The following is a 27,927-nucleotide window of genomic DNA, read 5'->3' on the forward strand; positions in this document are numbered from 1 at the left end:
TGAAAATCTTAACAGAACCTTAGATTAACTCCCATCATTTTAGATGCACAGCTGTGATTGCCACTGTAAAACTAAAGGTTGGACTTTAATATATTTCCAAGTTTAAGACAAAGGTTAGACATTTTATAGAAAATGTTGACTTAAAGTTTTACCTTAAAACATTGAAGATAAACCTTTTATTAGAAATTCAGCCATAACATTTACAATGCAAAATGAAGTATTTTTCTTAAGACACTTTGCCAAAAGTAAAACCCATTTCATTTAAGAAAAATTGCATCGTCTTCGATCAAGCCAATATCCGATTCTTATTTGAAGATTAAAAGTACTTATTCCATTGGAAGATCATCCAATTTACCTGCTCAAATAAAGGCCAAATAGATATTTCTTTGTAGTGTAAAGCCATGGTAAAGACTTAAAAATCCTGGTTTCCCCACCCCATACCATGACTTAACTGACCCCATTAAATGAAACCGTAGTCTTTCAGAGTTAATCGTACCCTTTGTTAAATTTCCAGCCATTTAAGCATATTTAACTAAGCATGTGCAGCTTGAAGTGTGACATTTAAATACACTCATCAGCAAAACCTGTATATGCAGAAGAGCACAGTTTACTTTGAGGCAATTACCAGCTGGTAACATTAGTACTTCAAATGCATTTTATGTTTACCACATAATATTAGTATTTTATAATGGCAATTGTTCGAGTTCAGTCTTTAATAGTCATTACACAGTTTACCCATCACAGGTTGTACCCAGTATTCGTGCCTTTTGGATAAATTCCAGTGCCCACACTTTAAATGTGCATTTAAGTTTTTTGGGGGGACGAAGTTTAATGTCAGCATTAATGTATAATTTCAGTGAATAGGAATTAAAAAAAATAAACCTGAAAACCAGAGTCAATTGTTTGAATGAATGTTTATTTTGTTGTTTGTTGCATCATTCTTCCTTATCCATTTTCCTGCAAACAAACAGATCCAGTCAACATAAAATGTTAAAGGGGTCTAATGCTTTAAAATTAATTCATACCTCAATAAATCCACAAATGTTAAGCGCAGCCCCTTCAGTCTGTGCTTCCTCTTCACACCATCCTTCGCCTCATGCCTGGTCTCCTGCTGCTTAACTTCTTCCTCGTAACTGAGCTTCTTTGACCCATCTGCACCCTTTGAAAACTCCAGTTTTGTACGAATTATTGGCTGGACCTCCAAGTCCGGCTCCACCGCTGCATCCCTTTGCAGCTCAGAATTGCTCGATGGTGACCTATTCATTTGGCTTTCCTGTGCTGTTGCATCTGGGACAGCAGCTTTTGGCTCAACCAGCAAAGGATTAACATCCATCTCAGTAGGATGAGGGAAGCCAGGTTGGTTTTTTTCTGTGTCCAAATGATCATATCTACTTTTCCTTTGAAATTCAAAGGAAAAGTCATTTTGTGGAATCTGCCACCCATCAACCAGCTTAGTGTCCCACTGTGAAGAGCCACCTATATTCTCGATTACAGGTGCAGTGGGTAGATCACCCTGCACTTGCTCAGGTAGCCAAACAGTTAACCTGGTTGTCGGCTCCTGGTGCACCACTAAGATACCCTTTGGGGAAGACTGGAGCTCGCCTTGGCTCAGAAAAGCAGAAGAAACTATTCCATCTTCTCCAGGTACAGTGGAAGCCCTTGTGGTGGTGGGCAAGGAGGAACCTGATGATTCAAGGCGTTTAGAGTCTGGAAGAACAGTGCTGAACTCCCACTCATCCACTATGAGCAATGGGCCAAGGCTGACGGCTCCTTTGGCACCTGAGAAGATACGCACAAAGTTAAGCAAAGAAAGATGAGCATCCTGAAAAACCAATAAACTCACCATCAGGAAGGTTCTTGTGCGACTGTCCTTTACACTTTGAGCTACAGCAAGCACAGACTTCTGTGTCGCCACTTAGTTCCTCCCATCTTAAAAATAAAGCCACAACTTGACAAAATCCTTTAAATGGGATGCTTCATGTTGCATCTGTACTTACCGTGATCCAGTCGAGTTGTAGTTACAGGATTTTGCTGCATTGTTGACTCCCAGATCTGACAGCACCACACTACAGTGGACATACAACTAAAGAAGAAGTGTGTAATCTGTAGATTAACTTTTTATTTATAATTTTATTTTAGTTTTAAAAGCCTCACCTCAGCAGTGAGATAAGATGTGTTCAGCATCAGGTTAACCACATCAGCTCTGTTGGTAGCTGCGAACAGAGCAACAGGGTGCCGAGAACCCAGTGAGGATGCACACCTGCCAGGGATTAGAACCACCATCAAAACAGAACCGAAACAACCATGTAGTCCTGCAGGACTTGTTAACCTACTTGATTTCTGCCCTTCAGACTATCAGTTCTGGTAGAGGCTTCTGATGTCAGCAGGTTTTTAATGACTTAGTCACAATAAACACATTTATAACCAAAAAGACCCAGAAAACTTAAACCGTTATTGGTTATACAGACAGAGCCTCCATAGGTATATATCAGAGGTCATGGATTAGCAGACCGTGTTCCAGACACAACCTGATTTACCGTAAAACATTTATAAATTACCGCATGTTGTCTGACGACAATGTCTAACTTCACTTGTACTACTTCTCCTGTTAATATGGTAAAGCTCTCCAGAGTGTCTGGGACCAGGCTGCACGTGATACAAATTAGCCAATAAGCTGCGTCAGTCTGGGTTGCTGCAAGCTACTTTTAGACACAGCAGGTAAACCTGGGGCAAGCTGGCCAATGGGAAAGAAGCAACAGCTTTTATTAAAAAAAAAAAAAAAAAAAGCCAGATGCCACTTTATGAACTGAAAGCTCAATTTTACGACCATTTCGAAAAATTCGAAATGAAGTGTACTTAAGTACAGTAACGAAGTATTTGTACTTCGTTATTTGACAACTATAAGGAGATGAGGGAAAAAAAAAAAAAAAAAAAAAAAAAAAAAAAAAGAGAAAGTGGACTGCTGGAATGCTTTGTCTCAATTCAAACCCAGGTTTGAAGCCTTGCAGGGCAGCCTAAAGCCCACTGCTCTCATTAAGCCAGGAAAAATAAATAAAATTAAATAGTTCATGTGTTTTATAAAACATGTGAATCAGGAAATTGTCTATATACCAAACTAAAATTATCGTTAAAAACTTTAGATTTTAAAATGGAAAATGTTTATTTTTTTTATTGAAAGATTCAATGTATAAAGTGTATGCATAAAACCCAAATTTTATTTTGGTGTTTATGTATAAAGTAATAGCACAGATTATAATTAAAAAGGTCTTCAGACCTTTATTAGTTAATGATTTTCTTTATTAGGACCCCGCTGATTTTTTTTTATTGGTTACACCTGGTGTATATGGTAGAAGATTTCTATCTAAACATTTAGAAGACAGGTCAAAAGTCATAATGGAGACGGTTTCCAATTCGAGACTCTACTCATGGGAATAGGATTTCTCCTAGAACCAATAGAGCCTAACTTGGGATTGAACTGCAAATACTCTTGTAGGTTAAAGACCCAGTCTGAAGCGTTTCACCACATTGATAAAAAAAACAAAACAAACCTCATTAAAATGAAAGCAAGTAGAGTCTCTTACCCTTTGTTTAGTATGACTGCGTGCCTCGGTCTTGCCTGGGGCTCAGGGGATGCAGAGACAAAGCAGGACTGGATGAAAAGCTGCTGACCAGGTCTAGTTTCAGCAGAAGCCTGCAGTCTGACTACCTGGCCTCTTTTGTAAACATTAGACTCTGCTCTTTGTGTCCACAAGGCTGTAGGAAAGGAGGGGGGGGGGGGGGGGGTATTTACCAAAACTCAACCTGTAATCAGGACTTTCATGACTACTCACGATTCATAGCTTGGATGTCAAATCTCTTTACAGCCCAAGATGGCTGGGAGATCATGTTAGGCTCCATGTAAAGCCTGGAAAGACAAGGTTTAGGTTTGCTTCATGAGCAGGAACAGAAGCTTTATGCAGTCAACTCACCTCTTTGGGGTGCAGGAGATGTGAATCGTTGGATTAGTTTGCCACAAGGTGGTTGGTTTTCTCTTGAGATTCATGTGGAGCGAATTGGTGAAGGTCTGCAAACCATTCTGTAGCTGAAAGACAGAATAGATTTAAAATCCTTCACTTTGTGTGGCAATCAGAATGCTAAGTAACTCACTATAGATGTTGTTCCACATTGGTCCAAGTTATAGATGAACACAAGTTGATCCTTTTCTTCTTGGTTGCTGTAGCACCCATTGCCCAGCTGTATCTCCTCTGCAGTCAATGCAACACCAAACGCTTCCTTGTCAACCAACAAAGTGAGTTTGGTTTCATCACAAAACACTTGGACTCTTGGAACATCCATGATGGGAGGAAATTCAGCCAGCATGTGGAAGTCAGGGCTCCATTTTTTCCAAGAGCTGAAAATGGTATCAAACGATGGGAAATTCAAGTTTCCTTCAAATGGAAAGAACCAATTATCATCAAACGGGCTTTGAAAATCTTGATGAAACATCAAATCATCTGGCCTATGGAAAGACTGAACAGTTATAAAGCAGCAAAGAAAACTCCAAAGAACTCGCTGCAGTGTACCCATTGTGAGCCTCAAACTGGGCCAACAATTCTGGTTGTGTCCTGACACCAGTGTGACATTAATAGAGTGACGAGGATGATGAGGCAGGTGTTTACAATTAAGCACATGAGAGATGTGTCAGTTTTTTTTCTCATAACTTGTTGGACTCTCCAACAGCAAGTCATCAGCCCTCCACAGTATCCAAAATATGAAATCAGAAAGAGAAGATCTATTATTAGACATTCATCAAAGTTTATTCAGAATACAAAAGCTTTATATTAATGTAAAATTTTGTTGGATTCTACGTAGGAATAAATGGAAATAAAAGAGCAAAACAAAAAAAGTCCGAACAAATAATTTTATAAACATAAAGGAGAAGCTAAGGCAATGATCAAAAAAGAAATGAAGAAAAAATGGCAGGATAGATGGAACAGGGCTAAAAGTGGAAGAAATTATTATAGTATGTAGAGATCTGTTAATGCCAAGGGTATGATTAGAAAGAATCGAAGAGAGGAGATTATTTTGACACAACTAAGATTTGATCATACTGGATTAAACAAAACATTATTTTTATTGAGGAAAAGTGAAAAAGCTGGGTGTATAGAATGTAAAGTAATAGAAAATGTAGACAATATATCACCAAATTGTAGAAAATATAATGAAGAAAGGATGAGATTAAAACAAAAGACAAGAAATAGGAAGGGAGTGGAATCTGGAAGAATTAATAGGAACAACAGGAGAGGGGATAAAAAAATACAGAAAGCTGTTATAAAGTATCTTAAGAATATAGGATTATATAATAAGATTTAAAATATGTAGCTATATAATATATAGCTAATATATAATAAGATTTAAAATTTGTAGCTATACATATATATATATATATATATATATATATATATATATATATATATATATATATATATATATATATATTTTATATATATTTTATCAATCATTATTCATTTATGATTCCACTTAAGACTTCTAGATGACTTGCAGAGACACATAATGTTCTCTTTACCCCATATAAGACAAAATCTAGTTATGAACAGCACATGAATTCAGTTTTTATCTTTAATGAAAGTACAACTGCTGCCAACATCTGTATCAGAAGGAAAAAATGGTTGGGGTGGCCACAGGGGTTGCCAATGATTGGCTAAGGGGGGCCATGGCCACCCCTGGCGCCCTATCTAGCTCCACCCCTGAGTATATGTAGATAAAGACATGGGTACATGTATGCATATCTGTAAATGTTTGCATATGTAGTATATATATATATATATATATATATGTGTGTGTGTGTGTGTGTGTGTGTATATATATATATATATTTATATGAATGTCGGTATTATAAAATTCAGTAGATAGGAAAAAGAAGAAACGGAAGACAAAAATAGAAAGGAAGACAAAATAGAAAGGAGGGAAGAGGGATAACAAGGTTAAGATTTGGGCATACAGGACTTAATTATAAACTTTTCAAAATTCAAAAGCATACCACTGGCAAATGATTTCTCTGGAAAATTTGAAACAATGGAACATGTTATACTGGAATGTCAGAAAGTCAGAATTCAGAGATTAAAGTCAGAATACTGAGATTAAAGTCAGAATTCTAAAACTAAAATAAAAAATCTGAAATTAAACTAAGAGTTCTTAGATTAAAGTCAGAATTCCAAGATTTAAGTCAGAGTTCTGACTTTTTTCCGATTTTATAATGAATAAAAAATGAAAAACTAGTTAACCTTTTTTAATTTTTTCAGTGGCCCTAATCCTCTTCCGTACACTTCCAATTTATATTTTCCAAAATGCTGGATTAATAAAATATGTTTGTTTTTTTCTTCTCCGCAGCTGCAGCAGTTACGCTGCGGTGGGCGGAGCTTCCGCTCAGGTAAGCTCTGACTGTTTGTCCCCAGGTGATTGTCAGACACGGAAGTCAAGAATCTCAGGAATAGCAAACCGTGAAAAGAGGTTCAGATATGATTGTATCACAGCTTTCCTAATAGTAGCTGCAATCTGAAGGGGAGAAGGATCCATCATGGTTAATGCGGGTATGTAAACTCTGCTGATGTTAGTGAATCTGAGCGCGTTTGTCAGCTTTGCTGTGCAATGCTTAGGCGTGGTCTGGTGACCTGGATAGGGTTCCCCAGAGCAATACACATCCGATTGTTGGCTGATGGATAGAGTTTTGTGCTTGGATAATAATAACAACCATAAAGTCCTTCTCTAAAGTGCTGCCTGTATGAGGGGAAATGTTCCCCTCCTTATTGATGAATGTCATTGCTTCCGTATGGAGCAAGTGCATCAGACCCTGGTGCGGTTTGTTTCTTCAGGCGTGTGTCTATTCAGCTACGTAGTCCATTTGAGTATTTAAAGTAAACATCTTACTCTTTTTTTTTTTTTTCCTTTTTTTTTCTAGAATGTTTAGCAGGTTTGATCCATATTTGTTTGTGTCAGATTTCTAGATCATTATCTTAAGATCCTCTTCCAGGAATTTTAGACATTTTTCAATCCTACCTCCAAAGTAAACTTTAAAAAATACTTTCATAAACTCATTTAGACTGCAGATCAAATATATTTTTATTGGAATAAAAAGAAAGCTGTGGATAAACAGTAACCCATATATAAAAGAGAAAGCAAAGACAATTTAAATGTCATCTATCTATTTGTTTCCCAAACATTTCAGCCCAAAAATAACAATGGCAGCAGATCCTGTAAAAATACACGCAATTACTTCATTCTAGGTCAGCAATTAATGATAATTTTGCTAATCAATTAATTAGTTGATTATTTTTTTCATTTAAATGATTAATAATCAGACAGCAATAAAACTTTTCTATGTGAGGAGTTCTGGATATAGCATATTAAAAAAGAAAAGTTTTTTTTTTATCTTAAATGCAAAATGTTTATGTATATATTATAGTTTTGGTATAATTATTGCTCTAAGTGGGTTGCTCTGTCAGATAAAGGCATGAGTCCCTATACTCCGGTTAATGTTTAATCCACAAAGTTATTTTAATACTTGAATAATCGCAATTAATTATTTAGATCTCTTATTTATGCATGAAAATTAAGTTAAGCAATTATATAAACTTTGAATTTTTTTTTTTTCAGATAATTTAGAGTAGTTTCAAAGATTTATTTCAATTCATATTTTACAATTTAACAGTATAATATTTTTTTAAAACCTTGTTTCATGGCACTAGGGTTGTCAAAATACTAAAATTAAAAGAAAATGTACGATAATCTATACCATTCTGGATACCACTAGGATAAAAAATGACATTTAACTGAAGGAAGGAAAAAAAAATTGTCAATCTCGCCATGAAAAATGCTTTCTCAAAGAATCACACACACTAGTAAATACACAAGCCTTTAGTATTCATACCATGCCAAATTAGTGCTGTATCTGGATACAGCGTTCAAATATAATTACTTTTCATAGTACCAAATATTTTATTGACAACCCTTCATGCTGTATATATTTATTTATTTCATTGCACATTTACATTTATATATTTCATGATATATTTACCTTTCTATATACTTCAGGGATCACATACACATAAAAACCATCTTGCAACTCCCCAGGGGTCCTGACCCCTACTTTGGGGACCCCTGATCTACCTGTAGCTTTTTCACAGATTTTGAATAAATATTTATTTTAAATCAGAATTTTTTATTATATTCACTCTAGCTATACAGCTACACTTAAAGTAAAAATGATTAATATTTCATGTTTTTCAGTAAGATGACTACAATATTATGAGCAAAAACATGGCTTGTTTTCCCACAGGATTCACTCTACATTTCTATCTGACACCACCTGACCCTCCAGGTCAGGTAAATGTGGTGGTGGGTGTTTAAACACCCGAGGTAGTGTCTGGTTCATGCTCAGGATCTGGTTACAAGCCGACCATCTGTAGTTGCTTTTCATTTCACTTGGAACATAGAACTAGATATAACTAGATAGAGTTGTTGGCCTGGGACTGCAAGCATTTGTTATGGTTCCTTCTGCATTAATTTCATAGGTTGTTCTAATGTTGTAAACAGTACCACCATGTATTGTAAATTTTATTGAGATAAAAAATATTAGGTTTTAAAGGTACACTATGCAACCGGTGTTGATTTTCCAGTGAGGCTCCCTCCAGAGGGCGAAAGTAAAAGTGCACTGTCGTAAATATGCACAGCTGTTCTCCTGGTTTCTCCGTCAAGCCAGGCGCGGTTGTTTTGAGCTTAGCAGCGAATGACTAACGCTGCGTTCACACTGGACGTAGCTGGCGCGACAGAAGCAGCGAGTTTACATGCAAAGTCAATGGTTGACGCGCGTCAAGGCGCAGCAAAAGGTCCCGCGGCGCGTTTTGAGCAGCAGGCGCAGCACGTCTGAGCAGCTGAAGCAGCGCGTCGGGTGCGTTTAACGCAGGGAGAGAGACACAGCGCTGATGATCACTCCTCTTAAACAGTTTATTGACGCCTAAATTAACTTAAAATGCAGAAATCTGCCGGCAGAATATGCAGTTTGGATTATTTAGATGAAAAACACCTACCAGCTGCCGCGGTGAACCGCTGCTGATGAAGGGATCCATACTGTTGGCGCCCCGCTGGTATGTGGGGGTCTGAGCAGCTCCGACAGAAAAAAATATTAAAGGCAGGATAATAATCTGAATGAACTGACTGCACTGATTACGTTTTCAGGTGTATTTTCTCACTTAAACACATATTAAAACTACTTTATTCCCACTGATCACAGCAAATATAGCTGCAAGGCAGAGAAAGGATAGTGAAGCTCTGCCCAACGCGCCTCAGACACAGCCAGAGCAGCAAAGCTGCTTCAGCCACGCGTCAGAACTAACTGGTACAAGCAGCAAAAAGGAAGCAGCAGACGCGATTTTGCTGCTTTTGCTGCGTGAACGTAGCATAACTGCACAAAGATTGCCACTGTGCTAGCAACGAGAATGCTTTTAACTGGGGGCGTGTAGCAGTTCTTGCCGTAAAGCAAGACTGACTCTCACGAGACTTCTGAGCCTGTGGGTGCGGGTCGGTGCTCCTGCAGTTGCAAGTGCAGTATTTCCCCCACAGACCACCAGGGCGGCCGAGAATACCTTTGTTCAACCTGAAATGACTCATTTAGTCATCCATAACGTTATGGAACACATTAATTAACTGAAAAATGTTGCATAGTGTCCCTTTAAACTAAAATATAGGAGTAACAGATCTACACATTTTGCTTTTTCTATTTAATTTCATATATTTTGCTAATTTTGATCAAATTCTGACCATATGACTTATTTTTACTGCATACACTTTTCAAAATATCTAAAATTTCAAAAAAGTTAAAAAAAAAATGAAATTTTTTATATAAAAAAAGTAACACTTTAAGAGTGCATTTGGTCCCACTCAGAATTAGTGTTAAATTAGAACTCTACATAGTGTATATTTTATTTCAGTTGTTGCTGTAATGACTCTAAAAGAGTCAATGTACTTTGGCACTTCATATTTAACACTGTGGAAATTACTATGCATCTACCCCTCTTAAGTAGCATGTCTGATGTCTAATCTGCTTTTTCACTGTGAATGAGAGAAAAGAATCCCATTTGATGTACACTACATAGAAACAGGAAGTCACACATTAATTACTTTAAAAAAGTAAGAAATTAATTAAATAAATGTTGGGTGAGCCAATAACTGGCCTGGTTATTTTGGGGGTTATGTGGCTGGTTGCATCAGTAGTCATCTTGCACAGCTTTCAAGTGGTCAGTATGAGAAGAAAACTACTAAATAAATCTATTTCTGTTTTTATTTTATTTTGGGTGAACTTAATTAAATGTTAAATTGTAATTGTGTGTACAGCAAGGAGTGAATTTCTCCATTATAGGACAATAAAGGGATTAACATTAAGTTAAATACTGTTTTTTGTGGACCTTTTTATGACAGTTTGTTTGTGAATTTTGCTTCCTCTAGGAGTATGCTGCTCCAACCTCAAAGAAAGCAAAGCCCTAATGAAGATGGGGCTGACCCTGGTGCTGGTTGGCCATGTCAACTTTCTTCTGGGAGCTCTGGTGCACGGCGCTGTGCTTCGTTACATCATTGTGCGGGTGCAGGCCAGGAATCTTGTGTACGCCATCTCTAACGTCGTTGCCATTGTGGCAGGTTTGATGGTGCGTTGATTTACATCCCCTTATAGTGGTTGTTTTCATTATTAAATGTTTTGTTTTTGGAAGTTAAGCCGTTGCTGCTCTTTTTTTTCTCATTAGGGTATCATCAGCGGGATAATTGCTATTGTCCTGTCCAAGAACAAGAAAAACAGGACCCTGGTAAATACTTTTCCCCTTAGTTTGCCTCACTTTTCTATCCCACACATCTGATGTGGTTGCTCCTGTCAGAACCTGTCTGTACGTTTAGCAAAAAAAAAAAGCGTTTTTTTTTTTGTTTTTTCTTTTTGAACAAAAAAGTGTCAACACAACATAGTATAACCTTTGACACCTTGGATTTACTTTTAATAGGACACAGTATTTTTCATGTCTGACCAATGCCTTTGTTTCTTCTGCAGATGTGGGTTCTGCTTGTGTTCAGCATTATGGCAGGTTTCTTGGGAGTTGCCTCTGCCGTGGGCTTGTTATGGTCTTTGATTAAAGCCTTCTACCATAGAGAAAATATTCTAAGACGATACTGCAATTTCTTTGATGATGACTTTTCTGCAGCCATTACAAATGAATGTCCCTTTGATCCAACTCGTATTTATGTAAGTACAAAACTCATCCATGTATCTGATCAGTAACTTTTCATATTCAGATGCTGTTAGTGTTAAATGTGTCTTTTTTTTTTTTTTGTAAATGAAGGCAACCAGCATCATTCTCTGGATCCCTCTCTTGGGAATGTGCATCGTGGAGGCGGTGTTCACCTTTCGCTGTTTTGCTGCCTGCACTTCCTTCCTGTACCTTTGTCCATGCAGGCGCGAACCGCTCCGGGCTAGAAGGGTAAGCTTCTGTCATGTCAGAGACGCTGAGGTTGCTGTTAGATTTATTCCAGAAATTAGTGTGAACGCGGGGTTTCAGGTATTCTGATTCCTAATCAGTGGTGTCAAAAGTAAACACACTTGTTACTTAAGTAGAAGTATAGATACTGCAGTTTAAAAACACTCTGGTAAGTTAAAGTATCAACTTGACCTCTTTACTCAAGTAAAAGTGAAAAAGTATGTGCTCCAAAAACTACTTAGAGTATAAAAGTATAAAGTAACCTTAAAAAAAAAAAAAAAAAAAAAAATCAGATGCCACTATATGAATTAAAAGCACAATTTTTCAACTATTTCGAAAAATTCTTTGAGATAGGGCCAAGGATGAGGGAGGTCTTGTTGGTCTCCGTCTCCATCTCCCGATACGCTCTCGCCTGTGTCAGACCTTTCAGACATCTTTTTGGAGTAAAGTATAGATACCTAAAAAGTTTACTTAAGTACAGTAACAAAGTATTTGTACTTACTTACTTGACACCTCTGTTCCTAATGGATTGGCATTTTCCGATTTTTTTTCATTTAGACTTATTTTGATGAGTGAAAGCTTCTTCATTGATTCATAAATAAATCTTCAAAATTCATTTTCACTAGCGTTGCGCTATTGCCATTTTTTGGCCCCGATACCTGGCTGTGCAGTATTGGCCGATACCGATACTATCTGTTTGAAATTGATGTGTGTGTGTGCATATATGAAGAACTACATGCTACTTGGATGTAAAATTATTGTCATCATGGCTTTGTCAAGCTGCTGCCTACCTTTGTGAAGCAGGAAAAAGACTAATACAAAGAATCCAGTAGAACTTTTTATTGCCTACCTGATATGGGTGACAATGACTGAATAAACTTTTGGCTCTCAAAGGCCAAAATAGTGCAACATTCATGAAATTGTAACATGTATAATAGTGGTGCAACAGTAAGACAGTACAGTTGCATTAATAATTGAATAATCTCTTTTAAACCCTGACTTTTGGCTCCCAAAGGCCAAAATAGTGCAACTTTCACGGATGTATATAACATGTATAATACTAGTGCAACAGTAAAAGAGCAAAATTACATCAATAATTGAATAAACTCTTAAAAGCCCTGACTTTTGGCTCCCAAATGCCAAAATGGTGCAACTTTCATAAAATTGTAACATGTATAATACCAGTGCAACACTTAGAATGTAAAATTATATTAAAATAAAAAATTGTATACATATGAGATATATTTGAGAGATAGCTGCATTAAGGAGTATCTGAGGTAAGAACAAATAGAATCAATCAGAATTGATATAAATAGTTTTGTCCTGTAAATTAGGTTTAGGCTGATGTGAAGTCATCTCAGTTATTTTCTCAGACACCTGTCTTGCTGCTTCACTCTTCTCGTCCCACTGCTCTTTCCCATGAAGTGAGCTGACTAGAAATTGTTGCTGCAGACCTTCCCGGTTTCTCTTGGCAGTCTCGTACTCTTTGTGTTCGTTCACATGTTTCGACTTCAAATGTTTGATCAGGTTCAAGGTATTAAAACTGCCCGGTTCAACTCCACCTTTAGAAACTTTCAGGTAAAAAATCTTGCATTTAGCCAATGTGCTCGCCGGCGTTTCTCTAACAAAATATTTCCACACTGCAGACATTTTCTTCTCCTGGTTTATTTTCCCACCGCATGAGAAAAGCTGCCCCGGCATTGGTTAATAGCGGCTATTAGCCCACTCTCATTGGTCTGGAGCCGGCCAATAGTAAGTTAACACTAGTGAGTCTCAGGAAAGAGAAGGTTGACTTCAAGTGACATAAAAACATCAAAATGGTGTAGATGCCCTATTTGTTGGTACTCGCCGATGCCACCATTTTAACACTGGATCGGGACCCCGCCTGATACTGGTATCGGTGCAACACTAATTTTAACATATTCCTCCATCTGTCTCAAATTCAAAATTTAGTTGAGCAGATGGTCTGGATTTAATTTTGCTTTGCACCAATATTTGGCCCATCTTTGTAAATCTTTATTAAGCAGAGAGGGACGTGCATCATGCTATGCGATATGTTTTTTGCACGGTAATGTTGGGTCTAATTATATTAAATGTTTTTATGGATCAAATAGGGCTGGGTAAAAAAAACGATTTAATTGATTGCTTTACTTTTTTGCGAAATCGATGTCTAGGGAATGAGATTGATTCATTTTATAGTGACCCGCTTGACGTTCACATTCAAATAAGCAGGAAAGATGCACTCAAGATTACTTCAAGCCAGACAGCTGCAAATATACCCAATAGGTTGACTGAAGACATTTACAAATGGGGGCTGGCCAGAAAACACCCTGTAGTTGTTACAGACAACACTGCAAATATGGTTTGTGTATTGAAGACAATGCAGCTCATGCATGTCTGCTGTGTCACGTCTGCTTGCTCGAGTGAGGCTTCACTTTTTCACTTTTCACAAACAAGTTTGCACTTTTAAGACAGTTTTGTTCACATCTCATGTTTAAACTGTCTTATTTACACGTTTGCACTTTGTGTTTAATGTGACAGGAAAAAAAAAAACATCAGTATTTTGAAACACAGTTGAACAACTTTCATTATTGTAAAAACAGGTCGAATCGAAATTAATCGATTTAGAACTGTATGAATCAAAATCGAATCGATTCAGGACTTTGGCGAAAATACCCAGCTCTAGGATCGAAATACCTTAGGTCATGTTGCCTTGTGTTAAAGGGGAACTTTCTTTGAAATGAGTGTTGCAACGAGACAATGGGCCTCATGCAACAACATTGTAATTTTCTCTGGCTTTTTCTCCTACCGTGTGCTTTTACGAACGCGCCGCATCAGATTCCGCAAATGTTCTTAAATGATCCTGGTAAATCAGTCCACCTGTGCGTAAGTGAGTGGGGATTCATGAGAAATGCAAATCTGCAGAATTACCACCCCATTAATTCCATATGAGGCTACGACTTCCAGCGCTTGTTTATTCACAAAATGGCTTGAAGATAAAGAAGAAAGACTTTAAAGGTTCGTGGATCGATGATCTGCTGACTGGGACCTGAGCGCAAGAACTAAAGGACCAGTAAAAGCTTAGCTGGGGGAAATGAATCTAAAGAGCTGTAAATGGTGTGGTTCCACCATTACAGAAGTTAAAATAAAAAATGAAAATAGTAAAATGTATTGATCACAAAACAGTGAAAACTACTGATGGAGGAAAGAGGTGCAACATATGATGTACCGTAAATGCTTAAAATTCAGTTTTTAATTCACGACACGTCCTGTCAAGGCACTTTACTGTTCACTAGATCATACAGTAAATTAAAATGTTTCTATCTAGGGAAAACCAGCATTTGCATCGACTCATTGACTTGAATGCAATTCCTCACATTAAGCATGCTTGTGGAGACAGTGGAGAGGAAAAACTCAACAGGAAGAAACCTCCAGCAGAACCTGCCTTCCTTTATCGCACTCCCCATCTCTGTCATTTAAACATAAAATGGCAAATCTCTAATTTGATGAGGTCAGACAGAGCCAAACCTTCCACATCTAGTGTAATAACAAAGCTTTTTTATATTATATTAGACCTCAGGTGTGAGTATTGGCATGGGTGTTGTGATATAATACGTGTCACGATACTTGGGTCCCGATACGATATTATTACTATATTGCAATCTCACCATACGTATATTAAAAAAGGAACATCTGTAAATTTTCATCAGATGATATTGAACGTTCAGTTGTTTTGGTATCCAGGTACCAAGTAAAGAAGTTCAAATACTTTGTTATTTAAGTGCACTTTTTAGGTATCTATAATTTACTCCATTACTTTTTTTCTTCCTACTTCTGACTTCTGCTCATTATTTTCCCACAAGTATCTGTACTTTCTATTCCTTACATTTTTAAAACAAACGTTACTCGTTACTCTTGGGTTCGGTTTAATGTTTATAAATATTTATTTCATGTCAGGTGCGCCATCCAATGCAGATCATTGGTGCCATCCACATCTAGTGTGATTGGATGAGTCATATAACGCAAACACTCATTGGTTAGCTAAAGGAAATTATCAGAAGCAAGCAGCTGTTCCTCAAACTGGAAACGTGAATTGTCTATGTATGCCATGCTGCAATGTTGAAATCAGAAAAAGATGTTGAAATGTCTGAAAGGTCAGACACAGGCGAGAGTGTATCGGGAGATGGAGACCAACAAGACCTCCCTCATCCTTGGCCCTATCTCAAAGAATTTTCCGAAATAGTCGAAAAATGTATATTTGAATTCATACAGTGGCGTCTGGCTTTTATTTTTTTTTACAGGTTACTTTATACTTTAAGTAGTTTTTGGAGCACATACTTTTTCACTTGTACTTGAGTAAAGAGGTCAAGTTGATACTTCAACTTTTATGTGTTTTTAAACTGCAGTATCTATACTTCTACTTAAGTAACAAATGTGTGTACTTTTCCCACCACTCTTGGTATCCATGTTGGTTGGGGTTTGAGTCAGTCCATGTCTTCCACTGTGACTGCCTCAACTAGATATGGTGCTGCGTCACACAGCAAAATGGCTCCACAGTATTATCTGTTAGTGAAGCTACAAATTTTTCCTCAGTTTTAGGTAAAAATGTTTAGCTTTATAAAAATTTTTTTAATAATACTAGGAACTAAAAGATGGATATATCAGGCAGCCAAAAATCATATGTTGACAAAACGACCCCCCCCACACCCCTATTAGACCTGGTAGATTCATGCAGTAGAGATATAATTTCCAGCAAAAAAAAAAAAAGACCTAAATGTTTCTAAACCGTTTTAAAAAAATCTGTAATCAAAATGTGAACAGATTGTGACAACCAGGTAAATCAGATCATGAATTCTTCCAAAATGTGCCTGTTTTTCTTTTTCTAAAATGTTTAGGTTAGACTCCAAGTAGCCGAAACCCCTCAACCACGCCCAGAGCCAGAGGCTGAAGAGGAGCCTGTGGAACGAGATGAGCTGCTGCAAAGTGGAGACGTCCAGAGCGACTGGGTCTAAAGCAGCAAAGATCTGATTAACAGGATGGGAAAAACTGTCTAAACAGACGGATGGGAATCTGTTACTGGTTAAAGCAGTTACATTTTAATATTTATGCCTCTTAGGTGCAAAATTGTTTTGTTTTTAAACGATGTAATGGGATATTTTTGACCTACATGTTTTTATCATATTTGTATTGCTTTTAAACATCTGCCTATTTCCAGTTTAAAATGTCTTTCATTGTGGAGACAAAACGTGTGTTTTCTATCCTTTATTAAAAAAACTTCAATACACTTTTAACCGTTGACAACTTTTTTCCTTACATTTGCAAAAAAAAAAAAAAAAAAAACTAATTCAGAGTGTGTTGACTAATGTTTAAGAAAATGTACACAAATATCCACTAGGATGTCTGGCTTTTCTAAAAAAAAAAAAACAAAAAAGTCAATTACTAATTCCTGGGAAAAACAAAGAACTTCTTAAAAATGAATATGTGGTTTTGGCGGAAAGGATCAGCTCCGTGTTTTCCAGAAAGGGATCTAATATTTCTACGTTTTTCTTCTACCAATCCAAAGGCACATAACCAAAACACATCAGGTGTGAAAAATGTCGGAGTTAAATAAGATCCAGGTACACAGTAAAAAAAGACACATGCTAAGCTGTTTGTACAGATGTTTTCACAACTGGCAAAGTACATATAGTAATTAAAAAGAAACTCATACAAAAAATACTTAAACACATTTTCTGTGTTCAAACTGAAAAGAATTTCTTAAACAAAAAAAGCTAATAAAACATTTTCATTAAAATATACAGTCCCAACTTTCACTGAAACAGTCGGAAAAGATCTTTGAGGAAAAAAAAGAAAAAGCCACTTTAAGATCAGCTTTGATGTACTTGCATTCCTGGGAGCTCAGGGCCTCAGGGAGTCTTGGGCTCCTCATCTGGCCTAAAGGAGCCAGAGGAAGGAAAGGATTAACGCCTCCTGTTAACCACCTCCTCGCCATCATGGTCAATGTGTATGTGCAGTGTTTTCTCACTTTGATGTGTCCATTTTTTCCTCCTCTGGTACCTTTTCTTCTTCTTTTACCTCTGGAAAAGCAATTTAAATTACATTATCAGCTAAAGGAGTAACAGGGTTGTTGGGAGATGAGGATGAAAAAGAATGAGTACCTTTTGTTTCCTCTGTACCTTTCTTCTTCTCTTCTGCCTCCTTCTCTCCTTCAGTCTTGGTCCTCTTAGCTTTTTTGTAGCTGGCTGTATTCCTGCGACCTCCTTCACCTTCGTCCTCTGAGTCTGAGAACTCTTCCTCACATGCTATCCTTTTGTCGTGAGCACGGACTGAATGTTACAGAATAGATTTATATTAAGAGAAGTTGCTTCGAACAGAGAACTAATGCAGGAGCATATATGGAAGGAAACCGCTCATAGGAAATGTTTTTACTTGATATGCGCTTGTTTTGATCATCGTCTTCGTCGCCGCTGTCCTCCTGCACAGCGTCCTCTGGGATGGCTTGCATCTGGACTCCAGGGGCATGAGGCAACATTCGCAGGTTCTCAAACAAACGCTGCCTAAAAGGCACGAAACAGGAATAGTTTTAAGACGACGAAAACCATTCATCTCTTTCTAAAAGCAACATAATGTAACGTATGAAATGCAGCTTTTAGCACATCATCTGACGCTACTAGGAAATACTTTGAATGAAAAAAAAGATCTGTGGGCTCACTTGATCTTCTCCAGGTAGTCATTGGTGTTCTGATTGGTCATGTTGGATGGGCTGATGTGCAACTTGAAGTCTGGTCCGAAATACTCAAAGTAGTCATTGTATGGCAGCTCTGCCAATAAGAGAGAAAATACTTCAATACAAAAAGGCTGTAAGAGTATTTTAAATATCTACTAATTTCATCTATCAAAAAGTAACCTTTATAAACTAAAATTGGTACTAAACAGCAGAGTTAGCATCATATATGTCAAATATTAATAAAATTGACCAATTGATTACAGGTTATCTTTCACTTTGAGGAAAGCATTCATATATGCCTGTCCAAAAACAAGAATATAAGTTTTTTTTTTCCATTAAAAACAATGTGAAAATGTGGGGTCGTTTTATAATCGGGGTCTAACCACTGATCACTTGATTGCTGATTGCCTGAAAAAAGTGAAGCCACTGTCCGCTATGCTGGTACTCCCCACTCCCACCGAGACACGCATTAAAGGTGTTTTGCATTTGACTGCAAAAACAAGCAGTTTGCCGGCTGTGGGAAGACGTTCCAGAGGTAATTTCCCTGTCAGAGTCAGTGTGTGCACACACTTTTATTTATAATTTTTTCAAATGATCAGATTCTTGTTGTAAACCAAGAGCAAAATATGAACTTTAATTTCCTGTTATTTTACCAATTTATGGGATTTTGCTAGTGTAGAAACTGAAGCTCTTTTGAGTTATTAAATTGGTTCATTAATTTAGCTCTATTATAAATCTGTCACATTTAAAGGCTAATGGAGAGACATATAAAAGTATAATAAGTATAAAAGTATAGTATAAGAGTATATGGTATCATTCGTGCACAATTTGCAAATAGAAAAGTACTATAGCATTAACAGATGTGTGCTTGTAAGGCAGTCTTTATGTAAAATCTTAATTATATGTAAGATGTAATTACCATTTAATTTAATGCTTTCGTACTATTAGAAATAATTTTAATGCCATCAACAAGTACCCATGATAAAGCAGTTCAATATCTGACAAAATTGTTTTATAAATTTTTTTAAAAACCATGATAATAACATTTAATGAATTTTAATGTCAATTAAGGCCTTAATTTAAATAATTATTTAATGACCCGCGGAAACCCTGGATAAATACATGTATATTACATGTAGATCATGTATTCAGCACTTTTGGCACATCTGTATTATTATGCTCCATTAACACATCAATTTCATTGTAATGGATTTATATAATATGTTATATTACATGATTTAGAGAGTTCACTGATGTCATAATGACAATGCAATAAGATGTGCCTATTTTTAAAAAAAATATAAGTTAAAGTTAGCTACTGATGCTATGAAACAACAAGTGTGTGACAAAGTGATGAATTTAACTTAAAGGGATAGTTCGGTATTTTTGACATGAATCTGTAACAACAGCCATGTCTCCCTCCGCCGCGGAAGGAGACATGGCTGTTGTTGGGCTCGCTGTCTGAATGACGGCGCGCACTGATACGAACAGAGAGAAAATAGGACCAATTGATAACGACGTGTGACTTTTTCCACTACAATGTTTTTGGGATGCGAAAATATCACTCTTTTGGACACATAATGTTTTGGGAAGAGAAACGTTTTATTTCGCTGTACCTAAAAACCTGCAGGACTACTTTCGGCTTGACCAAAACTGGACGATAACTCTGCTCACAGGACGCTGCCAGGGGTAAGTCAGTGTGATTGCATGCCGCTTGTGATCGGGATGCCATACAGATTCATGTCAAAAATACCGAACTATCCCTTTAAAAGTCCTTAGTCCCCCTGAAAATGAGAACATAATCGTTGCTCAATGCTGTAGCGCATATATTGTTTACATTGCGACCGGTCTAACTAGGGAGTTCCAATATGGTGGCCGGTGGCTTCACTTCTACCCCGTATAATCAAACAATCAGCAATCCAGTGAATAAAGAGAGATCAGTGGCTCAAATCAATTATACAGGCTGACAGTTGTCTGGGGTTGCTACACAGACGTAGCAGCAGAGGGCGCCAGTTTTTTGTAAAGCCAATGATGTCCCTGTGGCTGAGGTCATCTTTCCTACACATCAGAGACAAATTGACAAGGATGCTACAATTGGAGAGTCGCTGCCCAGAACAGAATGGATCAAAAGTTAGACAAGTTTGCAGACATTTGAGCCGGAGTTATGGCGCCAATTTTAAAATCATGGTTGTTAAACGCAGCAGAGGCATCAGAGGACTGTCAGGCAGCAAGGAAATGCGTTACAGAGAGCAATGGAGTGACAGCGAGCGCAGCGAGGCAGAGGACGTCTGGCAGGAAAATCCTAAAGCAGGTTTTTGAGACGTTCTGTTAGCAAAGTTCAGATTGCATTCGAGATTTAAATTAAAGGTGTTATTACCTTTTTTTGTTGTAACTTTTTATTCTTTGATTGCACATATCTTTCAATGCAATACAATTTTAATTCAATTGTTTGCACTTCAATATAGAATAGTTTCTTTAAACCAAATAAATTTGGCTTATTAATATTCATTATCTTTTTTTTTTTATTCTTTTTGTTTTGTTCCTAAAAACTTGTCCTGGAATGAGGGAGTCATCTTATAATCGGGGTCTTATATTCAGGTCAGTACGTTATTTTAAAATCCACAAATAAGCCCTCTTTCTTTTGTGAAATGTATCAAGAGAAGGCATCAGCCCAAAACCACCAGGAAAAGAATCAGTGTCTCTGACAGAGATCATGCCCACCGTTGGGGATGGAGCTATCCAGAGCCACGGCCGTCTCGAATGTCCAGCAGCGTGCCACATTTCGGATGGTGTAGCCACCTCCTCCCAGCATCAGCAGCGGCAGGTTGAAGCTTTTTATGTACTCGACACACTTAGCATGACCTGAGCACACAGTGTAAAATACTCATTAAAAACATCCAGGAGAGACACTCTGAGTTTCCTCTATTTTCAATCATCTTGCCTTTAATAGTGAGGTTGAAGCAGCCAAGTCTGTCCCCTGACAGAGAGTCGGCTCCACACTGGAGGACCACCGCACTGGGCTGGTACATCTCCATGACCTTCGCCATGATCTTTAGGGAAAAAAATAAAACAGCTCTCAGTTGATTTCTTTCAGCATCAAAGGACGACTAAACACAGGATTTCAATGACTCACAGGTTTGAAAATGGCTTCATAGGACTCATCATCAATCCCATCCCTCAGTGGATAATTTACAGCATAATATTTACCCTTTCCTGCACCAATGTCCTAAAGACAGAAAAGGACAATACAATTTAATTACTGCAGCACTTTAACATGGATAAAGATAGAGTCATTGAGGACATACCCGTAGGTCACCAGTGCCTGGGAAGTATTCTCCGTACTTATGGAAGGACACAGTCATAACCCGGTCTGTGGTGTAGAAAGCCTCCTCCACACCATCTCCATGATGGATATCAATATCTATATACAGAACTCGCTGATGGTATCTAGAGATCAGGAAAAATACTTTACAACCAGCATTTTTAATGCTTATTATTAGTGTTGCACCGATACCAGTAACGGACGGGGCCCCAATACTGCCCTAAAATGGTGGTATTAAAGATAAAAAAATAACCAATTAAATTGATTAGCAAAATAATAGTTAGTTGGAGCCCTACCAAGCTGAAAACATTAGATATCACAGTCACACTCACTTCAGTAACTCCAGGATAGCCAAGACGATGTCGTTAACGTAGCAAAATCCAGACGCTTCTGACTTTTTGGCGTGATGAAGCCCCCCGGCCCAGTTGATGGCGATGTCCGTCTGCTGTTTGTTCAGCTTCACGGCGCCGGCTTAAACATGGTGAAGGAGGGAAAGGGAATTTAACACTTCCCTAGCCACACATCATTACAGAACTGGATCGGGAATATATCTCACCGACGGATCCGCCTGCAGACAGCTGGCAGAACTCAAACAAACCATCAAAGACTGGACAGTCCTCACCAACATTAACTGCAAAACACACCAGAGACGTTCGGATTGTTCAGGCTGCGTACAGAATGCTGTTCAGACTTGGGCACAAACATCTGTCTATAACATTTTAATCCCCTCTTAAACACATTTATAATAGAAGCTGAAATATTTACGCAGTTTTTAATCAGACCAGCCTCTGAAGGATATTTATATTCACATTAATTTTAAATAGAAGAATCATCAGCATGACCTGCAAGCATAAAGTTGTCTCTCAGTTACAAACAACATCTGTTTTTTTTATTCTGTATACAGGGTTTACGCAGATCATTAAGACTCATTAAAAGTTATTAAATTATATATTTTTTTTAATTAAGGCCTTAATTGGGATTAAAATTCCTTAAATATGATTATCGTGGCAATTAAAATGCTTTATTAAAAAAAAAAATTTCTAAAAACAATTTCGTCAGATATAACTGGTTCTTTGGTTGTTTGTGCAGAACCGCATTTCTAAGGTCATTTAAAAGCATTACATTAGAGTTACTCATCCCTGTATAAACCCTGGTATAGGTATGTTTTCTCTAGAATATGAGAGCATCCATTTATTCTGATCCCTTCTGTTATAATAAGGGTGTAAATCACACCCATAATGGGGATTCGATTCAGTATCAATTTCCTGATATAATCCATTTGATTATACTTTTAAGTCCCTCGGTATAAAATAAATATTTTGATGGAGATGAGAAATCTGCTTTCTGGCATGTTGAAGTACCAATAGTTTGCATCCAATCTATTAAATAAATGGCCTTAGTTTTGGGAATATATAAAAATTATGCTATCATTTGTTGTTACCAATCTCACGTTACTATATTTTAATTTAGTACCAAACAGGATCTTATCAATGTTCTTTTTCCTGTTTTGTGCAATTGCGGATCTTGACCTGGCTGGACCAGAGCGGAGCAAAATATAACTCAGCTCCGTTTTGTGAAGGGAAAGGACGGAGACGATATTCGCGGACGGTGACGTACAGAGGAGTAGCGGTGGATGTGGAACAGCTCTTATTGAGTTTGTGGAATCTGGGGGTGAGAGCCAATGGGGACAGATGCATAGTAGGGTGTTTGGAGGTGACTCAATGGACAGAGTTCAGTACAGTTTTCCAGTTGTTCTGAAGTCTACAGCTTTGGTCTTGTAAGCAACTAGTTCAGATGTTCTAAAAATCATGGCTTCATCTATGCCTACCATCCTTAAAATCTTCCGTATTTACAATTTTCTCACTTTTCATAGATTAAATTACATTATGGTAAATTGTTAGCTTTTGAGTCACCAATATTCATTTGATGATCCTTGGGGTTTAACTATCTTTTATAATAGTTTTGTCACTCTTGAAAGATTCAATTTAAAGGGTCTGGTTTTTTGGGGGGATAAATCTGTATTATTTCTTCAACTTACCTAATCAAAAGGAAGCTAATGTAAAATGATAAATGGTAGATTTGGTTTTTATAATCAGATTTGATGTTGAGCCTTTTTACCATAATCCCAAAATATTGTGGGGATTTTCTAGATTGTTTTAGACATTTTAATTTAATAATCCTGTAAAAAAAAAACAGGAAATTTTATTGCATTTCTTTTAAAAAGTGTACATTTTAGCAGTAAGTTACGCACACGGTATTCAGTAAGCAAGTACGACATGAGCAGGGGTAAGTCTAGAAAAGCAAAACAAAAGCGGTCAAAGCAATCAATAGTTTGGCTTCATTTTAAGGAAGAGAAAGATGGCAATAAGGCGCTTTGCAAGCATTGCAAAGTGGCAATAACATCTGCGGGAGGAAATACATCCAACATGCAAAAACACCTGCGCACACAACATGGCATACATTTTAACGAATGCCATGTTTTTGACAGAAGCTATAGTTACAACCAGCATAGAAGGCAACTCCTGAGGTAATTAGTTAGTTTTATATCACTGGCTGTGCTTAATGTGGTTTCAAGTAAATCATATTCCATTTCTAGATATAAACCAACTTCCTACCTCTCTGGGGTTATTAAGGGAGTCTGCCTTTCTCGTTAATCCAGCCCTTCATTGCTAGCATGTTTAATTAGAACTACTGGTAGCTGGAATTCTCACATCATTCTAGCTATTGCAATGTATGTAACAAAACATGCTACGAAGTTGCTTCGCAGTTAACGGAGCGAGAGAAAGGTGACGCTTGTTTATTTAAATCAGGGGGAGATTAGTTTATATCCCGAAATTGTACAGTAAAGCTTTTTTATTAAACAGATGCCTTCTCCATTAGATTTAGAGGACTGTGATGAGACGGGTAGCCTGGCGGAGGCAAGCAGAAATAGAATGTCCCAGGCGAAGGTTGACGAATGTCACAGTGCACTTACCAAGTTCATTGTTTCACAGAATCGATAAGGGAATCGGAATCGTAAAAAAACTTCCTAACCCTATGCATCAGGCATGAATGGCGTAGTGAGGTCTAGGCTATATGAATCAATCAGGATTCATGTATATAAAATAATGGAACAGGAAGATTTTAATAACATCTCAGATGAAACTCACATCTCTGCATCTGTTTGCTGTATTCTGACATGTTGTCCGGCCTAATGGAGCGCAGGAACCGGATGTAATCATCACTGTGATACTTGGTCATCTCCTCCCCGCTGGCTTTATGTGGACGCTGGAATAAATTTCAGAGATTACATCCTGCATAATTACACTTAACTACATAATAAAACTAGTTGGTTTAATTTCACATACATATATCTCCATCTTTCTGTAGAGACCATAGTTGAGCAGCAGGTTGTGCGTCATGCGGATTCGGTGAGGCTTCATGGGATGGCCCTGGCCATAGTAGTAATTTCCAACATCACCTAATGAGAGAACAAATACAGCAAATTAACACATTTGGGTTATTCTCTTGAATAAAACACCTACAGACAAAGCAAAAAGTATCCAGTAAACATTACAGTCAAAGTACACTGACTGCAGCTACGGAATCTCTCAGTCAATAAACAGATATTCCCTATGGTCTGCCTGTTAACTACCCTACCAGCGATATTAAAGAAAATCAGACCGTCCAAATTACCATTTAACCATATTTGGAAGTCGATTCGTTCATTTTCACAAACAAAAGCTCGGCTTTTGAGGTTAAAAAGATGGTTATATTATCGGTTATAACTCCTTTCATTGACAATGAACCTACATCATGTGTTAGCGCGCTAGCTGATTGGCTGCTCTTATCCTAGCATAAACAGCACCTTAAAAAATACAATGAAATGCGTTTCATTAGTTACGTTTGACAAAAATCAAATGAATCGCTTATGTTTGGTCAAATCGCTCCAACATATATCTTCAAACTAAGGTGAGGAGAGCGGGCAGCATCTTAAGCTAGCTACATTAGCTTAGGTTAGCAAGAAGAGGAATTGGAGGATGTAAAATAAAACGGATTTTATCAATTAATAAGTCTGCTTACTGAAGTGCAACAATGGGCGAACTTACCATCATAGTAGTAGCAAACTTTTTTCTTTGTGCCTTGAGAGGTAAATGCCATTTTGAGTGCTGTTTGTCGGATGGTTTTAAGGAGACAACAGCGACACGTTCGGTCAACAGGATGTGAAGTCAGCAGCTGTCCATAGGGGGCGCCAAAGCAACCGTTTTATAATCTGATCTGGGTTCACCTACAAAGGATTCCTTTACTACCTGCAAACACACATCAGATAATGAATAGATGATCAAATATGTTCATAAATTTAAAGGAAAATAATAAGATCTTAAAACTATGTTCATGTATGTAATTACATGCAAAAGCTCCATTTACTTGACTTGTGCTTTTCTCTTTATAAAATAATTGATGATATCACTGTAAGAGACTTGACATCCAGATCTGTTGTTCATACTAATCACTATTATCTGGATTGATTATTTTTCATAATTTATGATTTTTTATGCCATGGAAGATCTCAGATTGACGTTTGAAAAAAGCTCCAATGTGCCAATGCAACAGTCATAGGGAAACTAAGCTATTTAAAGATTTGTGCAGAAATAAGATCCCATTTTCAGAGAGGAAAGTGAGTAAAAAGGTCATCTGTGCAGCGACGGTTCTAGACCATATTTACCAGAGGGGCCAAGATGGGGCCAGCAGGTTTTTGTGGAGGCAAATAGAAACATGAAAGAAAAACAGGTCAGTTATTTATCCTTTAAAATACATTAAGAGAACCAAAAGGTGAAGTGAAATTTCCATGTCATTTAGTTTAATTTTTATGCTTATTCAATTGAAAACTTATATTTTTAGTTTGAAAATGTAATTTTTTTTACTTAAAAAAAAGAAAATTCCTTACCATGGAAAAAGGCAACTGAAATAATGATGAAAAACCTATTTGCAATCAGTATCTACAAATATTTTTTGGAAAAAAAAACCCTTTAACACAAGTGTCTCCAGTCCTTGAGGGCTAATGTCCTACACCTTTAAGAAGTGCCTCTGTTTAAACACACTTGAATCCAATAACTGGGTCTTTGTTAGGATTCTGCAGAACTTCTATTTAAATTCTTATTCATCTTACTGTTTTTTAATGTTTGTTCTTGTTGCTCTTTTTTTATGTAATTTTTTTTATTTATGTTTATTTATTAAACCCAAGTATGAGAAAAAAAGAAAATATTTAAAATTCTAATTGAAATAAACATAATTTAGTTGTGTAAACCAACTCTACTTTATCTGCTACTTCAATGTACTTTTTCCTCTTTCCCCTCCATGGAAAGCAGTGAATTGTCATTAACTGGATTTGCCTTTCCTAGTATTTGCATAGAATCAGTTAACTATTCAGTTAAGTTAAAAGCCTTCTAACAGCAGGGTGTTGTGTATCAATCCTAGAAGATGATGTCTATTAAGTTTCTTCTAACTAATACCAGAGCTTATTAGAGGGAATTAATTGGGCGGTTTAATAAGAGAATTAAGCCTGTGGGGTAGAATCCTGTTCAGATTAAATAAATTAGAATTTTAATATTTTTCAAAGTTTTTTTGACTAATTTGGGATTAAAGGATCATTCTACCACCCTTCAATCTTAAAGAGATCAATCCCGTTGCAAATGTGGAACATTTGGGTCAATATGATGAAGCAAACAACTATAATATATATTTTGCTACAACTATTTGTTCTTTTTTCATGTACAAATGAAATTAGATATCTATGTTCGATATCACTCTCAGTGTCTGATATGAAATCTGCATAAAATTAACTAAAAGCAGAAAAATACGTTTGAATTAATAGTGACAAGCCCAGTGGCGGTTCTAAACCAAATGTATCGGGGGGCCAGGAGGGGGCCTGTTTTCATGGGTGCACAGAAACGCATGAAATAAAAAACAGGGCAAGGGATATTAAGATAGCTGCATGAACTGAAATTTTTATTCAGTCAGGTTTAATTAAAATTCTATGCCTTATTAGCTCAATATACGGTACATTCAGAATTTATGAATTTAACATATTTTTGACATAATTTAAGGTAAAATTACGGTTTTCTATAAAATCTGAATTAAAACTCAAGAAAAACTGATAAATTCAGCTATAAAAATGTAAGCAATTTGTTTTGAAAAAACATTTAGCAGGAGAAAACAGGGATTCTATCTCAATACCAGTGAAGCTATCACCTTATTGCTTTTAAATAATTAGAAAAAACAGAATTTGTAAAGAAAAAAATAGAAATAGAACCAAAGGAGCTATCAGTAACTATGTCTGTTCCAGCACATATCATCATTAGAATTTCTTTGAGTATTATGTCTTA

At 37.0% G+C, this 27,927-nt stretch overlaps 3 protein-coding genes across 3 annotated transcripts; 1 reads left to right on the forward strand and 2 right to left on the reverse strand.

Moving 5' to 3' along the window:
• Positions 1–899: 899 nt before the first annotated feature.
• zpcx (zona pellucida protein C) lies at positions 900–4,578 on the reverse strand. The gene is made up of 9 exons (XM_038271622.1): positions 4,147–4,578; positions 3,969–4,081; positions 3,831–3,904; positions 3,582–3,753; positions 2,155–2,260; positions 1,998–2,083; positions 1,844–1,929; positions 1,026–1,779; positions 900–957 (listed from the first exon to the last, which is right to left on the reverse strand). Exons 1-9 carry the CDS (start codon positions 4,564–4,566, stop codon positions 936–938), a joined length of 1,833 nt encoding a protein of 610 aa, XP_038127550.1. The 5' UTR covers positions 4,567–4,578; the 3' UTR covers positions 900–935.
• A 1,844-nt stretch (positions 4,579–6,422) lies between these two features.
• Positions 6,423–16,804, forward strand: tmem54a (transmembrane protein 54a). The gene is made up of 6 exons (XM_038271598.1): positions 6,423–6,590; positions 10,501–10,697; positions 10,794–10,853; positions 11,090–11,281; positions 11,379–11,516; positions 16,409–16,804. The coding sequence occupies exons 1-6, from the start codon at positions 6,578–6,580 to the stop codon at positions 16,523–16,525; spliced, it is 717 nt and encodes a 238-aa protein (XP_038127526.1). The 5' UTR covers positions 6,423–6,577; the 3' UTR covers positions 16,526–16,804.
• Positions 16,805–16,927: 123 nt separating this feature from the next.
• On the reverse strand, positions 16,928–25,804 carry LOC119774198 (probable histone deacetylase 1-B). The gene is made up of 14 exons (XM_038271597.1): positions 25,651–25,804; positions 24,910–25,022; positions 24,712–24,829; positions 22,119–22,193; positions 21,895–22,033; positions 21,546–21,687; positions 21,374–21,466; positions 21,182–21,290; positions 20,962–21,102; positions 18,226–18,334; positions 17,943–18,070; positions 17,672–17,839; positions 17,539–17,590; positions 16,928–17,447 (listed from the first exon to the last, which is right to left on the reverse strand). Exons 1-14 carry the CDS (start codon positions 25,700–25,702, stop codon positions 17,420–17,422), a joined length of 1,467 nt encoding a protein of 488 aa, XP_038127525.1. The 5' UTR covers positions 25,703–25,804; the 3' UTR covers positions 16,928–17,419.
• Positions 25,805–27,927: the final 2,123 nt, after the last annotated feature.

This window comes from Cyprinodon tularosa, unplaced genomic scaffold, assembly GCF_016077235.1.
Source record: "Cyprinodon tularosa strain WSP-4 unplaced genomic scaffold, ASM1607723v1 ctg80, whole genome shotgun sequence".
Lineage (NCBI taxonomy): Eukaryota > Metazoa > Chordata > Actinopteri > Cyprinodontiformes > Cyprinodontidae > Cyprinodon > Cyprinodon tularosa.

Coding starts and splice junctions, on each gene's coding strand:
- zpcx (XM_038271622.1), bottom strand. CDS start 4,566: ATGGGTACACTGCAGCGAGTTCTTTGGAGTTTTCTTTGCTGCTTTATA. Junction 2,261..3,581: donor GCAGTCATACTAAACAAAGG/GTAAGAGACTCT, acceptor AATCCCTGGCAG/GTGTGCATCCTCACTGGGTT. Junction 958..1,025: donor ACATTTGTGGATTTATTGAG/GTATGAATTAAT, acceptor GTTTGTTTGCAG/GAAAATGGATAAGGAAGAAT.
- tmem54a (XM_038271598.1), top strand. Junction 10,854..11,089: donor ACAAGAAAAACAGGACCCTG/GTAAATACTTTT, acceptor TTTCTTCTGCAG/ATGTGGGTTCTGCTTGTGTT. Junction 11,517..16,408: donor AACCGCTCCGGGCTAGAAGG/GTAAGCTTCTGT, acceptor TAAAATGTTTAG/GTTAGACTCCAAGTAGCCGA.
- LOC119774198 (XM_038271597.1), bottom strand. CDS start 25,702: ATGGCATTTACCTCTCAAGGCACAAAGAAAAAAGTTTGCTACTACTAT. Junction 18,335..20,961: donor GGATAGCTCCATCCCCAACG/GTGGGCATGATC, acceptor TCTTATTGGCAG/AGCTGCCATACAATGACTAC. Junction 18,071..18,225: donor GACTACCTGGAGAAGATCAA/GTGAGCCCACAG, acceptor CGTGCCTTTTAG/GCAGCGTTTGTTTGAGAACC.